At 38.6% G+C, this 10,601-nt stretch overlaps 1 protein-coding gene across 1 annotated transcript in view; it reads right to left on the reverse strand.

Annotated features, from left to right (window-relative positions):
* LOC125350417 (aldehyde oxidase 4-like) overlaps nt 1–10,601 on the reverse strand; it is a 133,317-nt gene that overhangs the window by 36,256 nt on the left and 86,460 nt on the right. Inside the window, 7 exon segments of the mRNA XM_048345002.1 lie at nt 198–291; nt 1,535–1,686; nt 3,987–4,079; nt 4,314–4,458; nt 5,843–5,923; nt 6,485–6,568; nt 9,257–9,318. Of these exon segments, the coding sequence (XP_048200959.1) occupies nt 198–291; nt 1,535–1,686; nt 3,987–4,079; nt 4,314–4,458; nt 5,843–5,923; nt 6,485–6,568; nt 9,257–9,318 (711 nt within the window).

The following is a 10,601-nucleotide window of genomic DNA, read 5'->3' on the forward strand; positions in this document are numbered from 1 at the left end:
AATGAGGTATCTGATCAATAATATAGAACAATTGGAAAGCAGGACCGTTGATCAGTTTCTTCCATAGGTCTAGGGTAATGCAATTATAGTATCTACCAAGGTAGATATACCTGGGTTCTACTTCATAATTTATAGCAGAAGCCACATAACTGACAGTGGTCCATGTGAAATAGAATGCCTAAAGCTTGGTCTCTTACCTTTTGATACCAGATTGATGATTGCATTTCCTGCTGCTAAAATGGGATTTAGGTCAGAAAAATTAGGCCGACTCACCACATGCCCTCCTAAAGTCTAAAGAAAAAATGACATTTAAAAAGCTGCATTTAGTTATTTGACAAGAAACTACATAGAAAGATACTTGCATATGTTTTTAATTCTCTGTTTTATTTTACAGAAGGATCTGGCAGAGTTGGTGAGGAGGTAGCTAAATAGACTCAGACAACTTATCATGCTGGATTCCCAGTCTTAACCCTGTCTCAGGGTTATTTCTCTTCTACATGCAACAAGGAGGTTTAATGATTTCTTAGAGACTGAGGCTCATCTGCATTTGCATTTGTGGGAAAGCATTTTTTGGGGTAAATGTATTTATTTATGAAGATAGACAGTGAGATAAATGAATAAGAGTTTGGGGGCTGGTACAGCAGATTAGGGCAAGAGAAGAGAGTCAGAAAGTCCGGCCAAATGTGAAACAAATTTCTCAGCCCCCTGGGGGAGGTGGTAAGCCTGCAACCAGAGTAAACTCAAAAGAACTGGGATCCAGGGTATGTGCATTTGAATGGGTGCATGCTAGTGTGGAATAAAATGCTTCTCTGTGGCTGTATACCTGTAGTAAGGGCTGCTTCACATAGATTCAAACAAGGGATCTTTGGAGGACTTACGGGGACAGGTTGATATTGAGAGGAGTACATCAGTCAGGCAATGGTGAGAACACCTGGCAGGAGTGCCAGAGACAATCAAGGAGAAATGTATTGCCAATGGAACCATACCAAATCCATCTTGGATGGAACAGGTAAGTAGTGATGAAACCTCAATTAGCTAAACAACTAAATAGCTGGTGGACTCCAAGAACGCACATGTGGGAAACTCATGTTTAGTAACTGACCCTGGTATGAAGGTCTAAGAGGAAAACAAGCTACGAATATTTGGGAAGCGTGGGCTCTCACTATCTGTACCATCCCTATGGCCCTTTGAGCTGGATTGGACCTTAGAGACAGTCCGCTGTTTGGTTTGCCCTTAATTTCCAAAATCAAGAGGCAACGATTTAGAGATGAAATGGCTTCTCCAGTATCATAAAATTCACACACGATGGATTCCAATTTGAGAGTCTTTTGTTTTTTAGTATGAGAGTCTTGTTAAGGCACTTTGGACTCAACACACATACAATGTGACACCTATCACTTTGAACAGACACACATAAATACGCACACTCATACTTATATTGTAGAGACCTTTTCAAAATGTTATTTGCTAAATGAGCAGAAGTGAAGGATTGTCCACAGCTGTGGCTTGTTTTATGAAACAATAGTGAACTCACAGCCATATTCCTAATCTGGGCCCCTGCAAGAGTCCTCAGATGCTTCAGGAGAGCATGATGGGTCTTGGTCTTCTCCTGTGGTTGCTCCGAAACAATGAAATGTAAGATGTCATTCAGCTGGGCCAGGCTGCAACCTGCTCCTATTGTCACCCCTGACAGCAAGAGTGGAACATAAGTTTAAAGTGAACTTTAACAAGATAAGGTTGCATGGAATAGTCTTCTTAAATATCTCCTCTTACTATGTTTATTTAGAATGGCAACAATCAAATATAATGAGAGATATTTCTGGAAATTTACTTTTTTTTTTTTTTTGGTAACCTTAATTGGATTGAGAAGTGTGTAGGAGATTAATGTGTCTGTGAACAGATTTCCAGAAACAATTAATTACCTAAGGGGAATGTGAGTGGAACCTACTGTAGATCAGGGCGCTGCATGGGATAAAAAGAGAGAAAAGAAAAAGCTGGCTAGTGCAGACATATGCTTATCTCTCTGTGTCTCCCTCCCTCTCTCTTCCTCCATCTCCTTTCCTTCTTCCTTCCTCCTTCCTCCTTGCTTTGTCTGTCCGTCTTTCTTTCTCTCTCTGACCTGGCTGTCATGTTAGCTGCTCTGCTCTTTCACATCTTTTCTGCTGCTATGGATGGGAGCTTCTGAAACTGAGCCCCAATTTGCCCTCCTTTTCAATTCTTTCTCCCAAGTATTTTGACACAGTGACAAAAACAAACACAAACTTTGCATATTAAGAACCAGTGTTCCCTCCCTCAGTCACACATGTCAGAGATTTTAGCAGACTACAACTGAAGATAACTGAAATTTGGAACTTAACTGAATTTCCCTGAATAAGTCAATTAAATAATACATTGGTAATCTTGTAAGATATTTTTGTTTCTGAGACAGGGTTTTGCTATGTAGCCCAAGCTAGCCTCCAATTTGTAGGAATGTGACACTATACCTGGCCTTGTAATTTTTTTTCAACATTAAAAAAAAGATGAGTGGGGATTGATTTGAAAATTTTCCCTTGCCTTTTGACATTCTTCCCCAACAACCTTCATCTCTTCCTATTTCTCCTTTGTCAAAAATATAGTGAAGAACGGGGTGACCTTGTCTAAAGAAAGCAATGTACTCATTATCTGACTTATGAAGTACTGCTCTGTGTATCACTTTAATAATATAGACACCAGCCCCTTCCTTGGGTCAGTTTTATTTGAAGATATGCCCACAGGGTAAGATTTGAATAGTGATGTCATACACCTTCAGCAACAGGCAGATTTTTCTTGAGAGAATGAAAAAAAGTCTTAACTTATTTTGTGTATAAATCACCAATACACATCCTGTACATAAAAACACACAGTTTACCTGTGGTATTAAAATTTTATGGGTGGCTGGTTAGAGAAATTGTCTATTGTTCCTTAGAGGGATGACAATGAAGAAAAGGTTGAGCAATATTGTTCTGGTTCTATAGCTCCCTATCTTATTTTATCCTCACTATACCCTAACCAAACACCGTCCTAAACTTTCTTTGAACCCTCTCCTCAATCTGGCTGACTTCCCTTACTCTGTCTTTTCTCGTGAATCCATTCATAGAAACCTTCCAACAGGCAAAAAGTGAATGGACCAACTGCCTTAAGATAGGCAGATCATGGGGGATAACACATTATCCACTTGATTCCTGTTTATTCATTTTGGGGAATCCCGTTTCATGTTGTTTTTTAGCTTCTATAGCCTATTATCTATTCATATTCTTGATATGAACAGAGACTGAGGGGACATGTTTTCAAAGAGCATTATTCAGTTGGCTGTATATGCACTAAGGAGACTAAAGGTAGATTCTTGTCTTGGCCTCACATTAGCTGTGTGATGTTGGGAGGTTACTTAGGCCCTGTGGTTCTGCATCTTCTGTAGGATAATGGAAATCCCAAGGCTACCCATTCTGCTTGTCCCCAGGACTGTCATAAAATTCAACTTGTCAGGAAGGTAAATTATGAAAAGAGTACAAAAATAAGAAAAGATGGTTGTTCGTAGTTGCTTTTCAAATCTCGTGGCCAAGATTGATCTATCCTTTTTTTTGTTTTGTTATGTGTGGGTGTGCATATGTGTAGATGTGGGGTGAGGCATGAGAAAATTTGTGAATTAAGAAGTTAAAATGTGTCAAGACCCATTCCTATTGGTCAGCAACTGCCTTTCCATACCTGGCTGTGCAACATGGTGTCTTCTTACTATTATGGCTCTCTGACAACATCATAATCAGTGATAGCACCACTCAGTGGTGCAGCTGAGGGAGTCAGTTGGAAAATGCTCACTGAGGACACACAGTAGGTGACCAGTCAATCACTTTGAACGAATAAATGAAGTCAGATTTATGAAATGTTCAAAAATCTCCCAAAGCATCTCATAGATGACTAAAGGCCCTCAACAGTCAGTGGTCATGTGTTACTGGAAAAAACAAAATGCTTACCATCATCTGTGGTGTTTACAAAATACAGTTCTGGAAGCCCAAGTGGAGATAGAAAAACTGGATGAAATTCATCTTCAAATTTCATGTTGGGTCCTTAAGGGGGAAGATCACATAAGGTAATTAGAAAAAGAAGACAACAGATATAATAGAAGTTACTCACTGATAAGCTAGAGTGAAAACCATAATGTATACAACTTATTTGCAAAAGGAAACTACAAAGCCTTGTAAAGGACCATAAATATTAATAAAAATGAAGAGTCTAAGAAGAGACATGAATGTTTAGATTCCCTAATCTAAATGAATATAAAATGTGTAATGACCACCTACCCACTGTAGTGTTCCCCATGATGAGTGGAGCTTTAGGGAAACTGGCTGTCAGCTCTAGAAGGTCATCCAAGGTCACAGGGGTAATCCAGGTAGTCCTTTCACCTTGGAATGTCAGTCTTCTTTTATTTGGATCTTCTGCCATTCTCTGTAGAGAAATCAAGCCAATGTGATTTCAAGGAAGGTTTTTGAAGAAGCCATGAGTGTAGCCTCTGCCTTGAGTGTCTGGGTAGTCTGCTAGTCATTGTAGCTTTCTGACGAGATTCACTTTTATGGGCCAGGAAAGAGTGGACTGTATAAATACTAGCACAAACTCTCTTTGTGTTTGTGAAGCTGGTGTGTGAAGAAAGTTTCTTAGTCTGGAATTAAAATGCCAGGCTTCTTGTTTACAGTTATGTCATGTAGTGACTCAGAGGGGACCCATCTGTGGGGATTACAACAAAAATGGCTTATAGGTATAACTTGTCTTGCAAAACATCCATTAAATCATTCAACAAGTAGAGTATAAATGGAGGATTTTTTTACACTACTGTATATGTCTATATCTATCTATGTGAATCTGTTTTTATATACATTTTTTTTGTGTGCCAGTCCTGGGGCTTGAATTCAGGATCTGGACACTGTTCCTGTTTTTCTGCTCAAGGCTAATTCTCTACAATTTGAGCCACAATTTGAGTCTCATGGACTTTCCTGCTAAGAGTGGCTTTGAACCATGATTCTCAGATCCGAAGTATGAACTACTGGCATTCAGTTTATACATACTTTTAGAATACTAGTCATACTTAAAATGCTCAACTTCTCAGATTCTGAGAGGCCCAGGGGACTGAGAGCTTCTGAGATACCATCAGAATCATCTCTCTCCTCTCCTTGTCTCTCTGGGATATGACAATGGAATAGGGTGTACTTTTTCTATTCACGTTCTCCCTACTGTGTTGACCTAGAAGTTAAAAGTAAGAACATTGTGATTCCATGATTGTAAATATCACTTGATTCCTACTTTACTGGGCTTACAAGTAGGACCTTGGGTAGCTGTGTGACCTTGGGTGAGTCATCTATATTCTGACTCAAAATCTTTAGCTGATGGGATTTAACCAAAGTGTCTCTGAAGTCCAGTCATTTTTTTTATTATTTATTTATTTATTTATTTTGCCAGTCCTGGGCCTTGGACTCAGGGCCTGAGCACTGTCCCTGGCTTCTTTTTGCTCAAGGCTAGCACTCTGCCACTTGAGCCACAATGCCACTTCTGGTCATTTTCTATATATGTGGTGCTGGGGAATTGAACCCAGGGCTTCATGTATATGAGGCAAGCACTTTTGCCACTAGGCCATATCACTAGCCCCTGAAGTCCAGTCATCACCACACTTCCATCCTCAGATCTCTAGGAGAGTGGAGCAAGTCACTAGATATGGATCCATTATCTCAGTGGACACTGTTCCAATTTTTAATGCCTACAGCTCAGTAATCCCATAGCATACCCCAAGAAGCTGAATTAGCACACAGTGTTATGAAACAACCAAAGTCAAGGATCTTACTATCAGTTCAGGAGGGAATATTGGCTCCTGGGATGGATCCAAGGGCTGGAATTCAGCTTCATTATACAGTTTGGTACATATCTCAACAAAACAAAACAGAAAAGGAACTTCAGACTTATGGAGAAGGATATAGGAATCATTCATTATGAGACTTCAGAATCAAGACTTTTTCCCCTCTGACACCCCTGAGACAAAGTGAGGTGCCAGAGCCCCAGGGTGAAAATTTCCATGCCCTCCTAGAGTGGTGGGGTAGCTTCTATCTTCTATAGCACATTTATTGGGCTTTGAGTTGTTTTCTACAGTGTCAGAACTGTGCTTTGACTTTTACAGTGAGTCTCATGCATTATTTGCATGTTGAACTGAGCATGAAGGTACACTGCTGGTTTGGTCCCCCTTACTGTTTGTTGTGGAGCTGGCAGACCCAGACTAAGGCACAGAGTTGCAATTCTGCTGTTCAAAAGCAGCCTGTGTACCGCCCTTGTGGAGGCCATAGTCCCCCCCATCTGTGGAGCTCTATGAAGCTTTTGATAACCAGAATTCACTTCATTTGCATGTTATTACTAATGAGATTTTTAAAAAGTATGAATGCATTCAGATTCATGTTAGTGAGTTTTAGAAATTACTAGAAAATCGGATACTTACTTTTTCCTGTCTGCTCACCAGAGATTCTTTATCTTGATCCATGCAACATTTTCCTGATCCTTTCAGTTGACAAAGAGTTGATTCCTTAGGAAGCAATAGAGCTCAAATCAGTTTCCTTGGCTGGTTCTTCAAATACCCACCTGAGTATTCTGGTAATGTGCTATTCCAAAACTGAATAATTAGAGAAAATTAGAGGGAATGTGCAACTATGCTCATGGTTCAGGCTTGCCAACAGTGTCACTCTAGTGTCCTAGAAAGACAAAGGAGATTGGAGCGGGTGGGGTCAGCCAGCAGAAACTACACACAGTAGTACAGTGAGAATGTGCCAATCAATCCAAATAGATTGCTTCTCTCTCTCCCTCTCCATTTTCCTTGTGGAACTGGGGATTGAACAAGGGCCTTGTACATATTAGGCCAGTGCTCTACCACTGAGCTACCTCTCTATTTCCCAGATTGTCTCTCTTTATCATAATGATGAGACAGCATATATATTTAGTAAAGTTCTGGGAAGAAAAACTACATCTTAGATTTTCTATATGCAAACAGAGCACTAATGACTCATGCTGTAATCCTAGCTACTTGGGAGGCTGAGATCTGAGGATTTCCATTTGAAGCCAGCCTAAGCAGACAAATACAAGAGACTCTTATCTCCAGTTAACAAGCAAAAAGCTAGAAGGGAACCTGTGTTTTAAGTGATAGAGCACCAGCCGTAGGCAGAAAAGGAGACTGACTATCCTTGTTTGTCTCTTTTAGCGTGAAATCCTGCGCAGGGTGAGTGGCAGTGTGGAGATGCTGTATGTCTCCAAATACAGATCATATAGAAGGCCAAGGTGACCTGGCTCTAACTCCTGCTCTTCCCCTCAGAAGCCAGGTTGAGCTTGTTAAATTAGAATAATAAGACCCATCCCAGACACACTGCTTAGATTAAGTATGACAAAATCTCTGTAGAGTATCTGATGCATGGAAACTACTGTAGAAGAGATAGCTGGAATTTTCTCCTCATAAGAATTAAAATTTAGATTTTGTAACAATGCTGTGGCTAGGCACAATAAAAGATCTAAAGCTATAATGTGGAGCCCAAAATAAGAGAAGAAAAGTATGTACTTTTGATAATACCTTTGTTTTCTTATTTCTTGCAGGGCTGAGTTTTCAATTCAGGACATACCAGGCAGGCATGCTACCAATGAGCTACATCCTCAGTCATAATTTTTGTCTATATCTTTTCATTGATGTATGCCTACTGAAAATTATCTTCTAGTATTAGTTTGAGTCCTATGAAGAAACTACTGTTTCTACAGATCAAAAATGGTAGACTATTGACTATATATGATCCAAGATAAATAGCATCTTAGTCAAGAATTAAAATAAACTAGCTTCCACTTTGTAAAACCTCTTGAAAACGGAGAGACAAAGGATAAAATGACAAACCATTTCAAAAGCAATACTTACAAAGCCATTTGGTGTAAGCGACTGTACAACTCATGGGGGGAAGAGGGAGAGGGGGAGGGAGGAGGCAGGGGAAAATGAGGGAGGAGGTAACAAGTTGGGTAAGAAATGTACTCACTGCCTTACATATGAAACTGTAACCCCTCTCTACTTCACTTTGACAATAAAGAAAAAATAAATAAACTCAGATGAATTATGCTAAATAACCTTTTAAAAAATTTTCAATAATGGCACAAAAATATATTCTTTAATGATTTTATATCACTTATAGAAATGAATTGGTATACCTGAATTGCTTTTGATAAATAAAAATTATATCTAATTTTAGCATAAAATGGCTCCTGGGAAAACATTATACTAATATTTTGACATTTAACTACCCCCAAATAATTCATTTCCAAATGACCCCCATGCCATAAATCATTTTTTTCAATTTCCTTTGTCTTTATGTGGTTCCTCAGTTTCTTATCTTTGAAGACAGTTTAGATCATTTCTGACTATTCATTGTCTGCTGGTTATAAGCCCAGAAGTCTCTTTCTCAAAAGCTATCTGTATGTTTTGTGTATGCTACACCACTGTAGGATACATGGCACACTGCCTGCATCAATCTATATGTATTTTCACTTCCCACCATGCCTCTCCAGGTTTGCCCTTTTTCCAGGTGGGTATCAAGAAATTTCCTTCAGAAATATTGTTCTCATTGTATTAGTCCTGGTTTGGGAATAGACAATGAGTGCACATTTCTTATTAGCTTTAAGTTTACATTGTTTCACCCCAAAGATTACTTTTCAATATCTCAGTCACATCAATTTCTTCTCTCTACTTAGAAATTTCTGTTACCTCTATCCAGATTCATTTCTACACATTCTTTTAGGACTAAGCTCAAAACTTCCTTTCTCAGCCAAGTTACCTGTCTTTTCTCTTTCTACCCTTTCATTCTTTTTAGTTCCTGTTCCTTTGAAATTTGTATGCATGTGTACAGGATATATTGAGCTATTAATATCTTGCCTTCTATTGTGCTTTTATTGTTTCTGCACTTCATTTTCTTCAATAGAATACTCAGTTATTGAAGTTATGGACTAAATTATATATGCCTTAGGAAAGTGACAAGTTTAGAGATATAAACAGATAAACATTTAGATGTAAACATATAGATATAAAGAGATAAACTATATATGATTTAAACATGATAAACAGTGGACATTTAATAGCATTTGATAGTTAGAAAGGGCATCACAGGGTTGTTTTAGAGGTTGTTGAAAGCACTAATTATTTCATACAAAAATTTATTAACATAGTCAACAGAGTGGGTAATTTTTTTCTTACCTTACAGAACGTTTTTCCACTTTCCACAATGGGTCGGTATCCAGTACATCGGCACAAATTACCTGAATGGTAATGGATAAAGTTTTAGGGAATAATATAGAAATAAATAAAATATCTGTGCCTAATGCTTTTAGTGGAATAACTATCTTAGCAATCAGATTTTTTTTGTGGTACTGGGGTTTGAACTCAGAATCCTGTGCTTATCAGGCAAGTACTCTATGGCTTGAGCCAATAGATTATGGACTAGAATTCTAAAACTATGAACTAAAAGAAACTGAACATAGACTATGTTATTTAATAAGTAGCTGGAAATGTTTTGGCCCAACAACATTGCCTAAGTCTGGCAGAAAAGATGAGGAAAACCAGCATTTTTAAAAAAGTGTATTCCAATTTTGTAGCCACTATGAATGATATTTATGAAGAGAATTTAATGATAGAAAAATTTCTTATGCTATACTGTTAAAATTGTTCCTTGTTTTGTCTTGTTTTTGGCAAGTCCTGAGGGTTTGGAAATCAGGGCCTGAGCACTGTCCCTGGCTTCTTTTTGCTCAAGGCTAGCACTCTACCTATTGAGCCACAGCACCACTTCTGGCTTTTTCTGTTTATATGGTGCTGAGGAATCAAACCCAGGCTTTCATGAATGCTAGGCAAGCACTCTACCACTAAGTCACATTCTCAGCTCCAAATTGTTCTTGTAATAAAAATTGCATATAATAATAGTTGCAAGTATTTAAACTAAACAAAACCTATGCAGAAAAGAGATAGACGGATGTATGGAAGTAGTAAGTGTGGTTGCCTGATGGTGGCAGAATTATATGTGAGTTGCTCCTTGTCGTTTTTGGGTGGGTGTTTTGGAAAATCACTTTTATATTATGCAGTATATTTCAAATGGTTTTGTTCAACTTTAGTTAAGCAATTTCCGAAGCCATATGTATATGAGGTTTGGGCAGGTTGGAACACCTGCAAGGAAAGTGTTGCGTGGAACCATTGACCCTGAGTCCTTTGGAGCACTGGGCTGTGGGCATGCTCTTTCCTTTTTATTCCCATGTGAAGGTTAGGAGGAAACTAGACACAGAAATGGTGACAGACTCCATGAACTCTCATTCCTCCTGAGAGTTCAGGGAAGAAGCTGAAATTTCTAGAACCTAACTACAAGATAAGAAAACGAAGTGTTCCAGAGGCAATGAATGCCTTCTCTGATAAAACGAACATTAAAGGCTTGTGTGAGACAGTACCAGGTTTTTGTTGTCATCAGCGCTGAGTCTACAAACTCTACTAAAGATCTACCAAAGAAGGACAATGTCTCCTTACTACTTTCTTCTAATTGTAAGAAAAATAGCTAGAA

This window comes from Perognathus longimembris, chromosome 4 (assembly GCF_023159225.1).
Source record: "Perognathus longimembris pacificus isolate PPM17 chromosome 4, ASM2315922v1, whole genome shotgun sequence".
Lineage (NCBI taxonomy): Eukaryota > Metazoa > Chordata > Mammalia > Rodentia > Heteromyidae > Perognathus > Perognathus longimembris.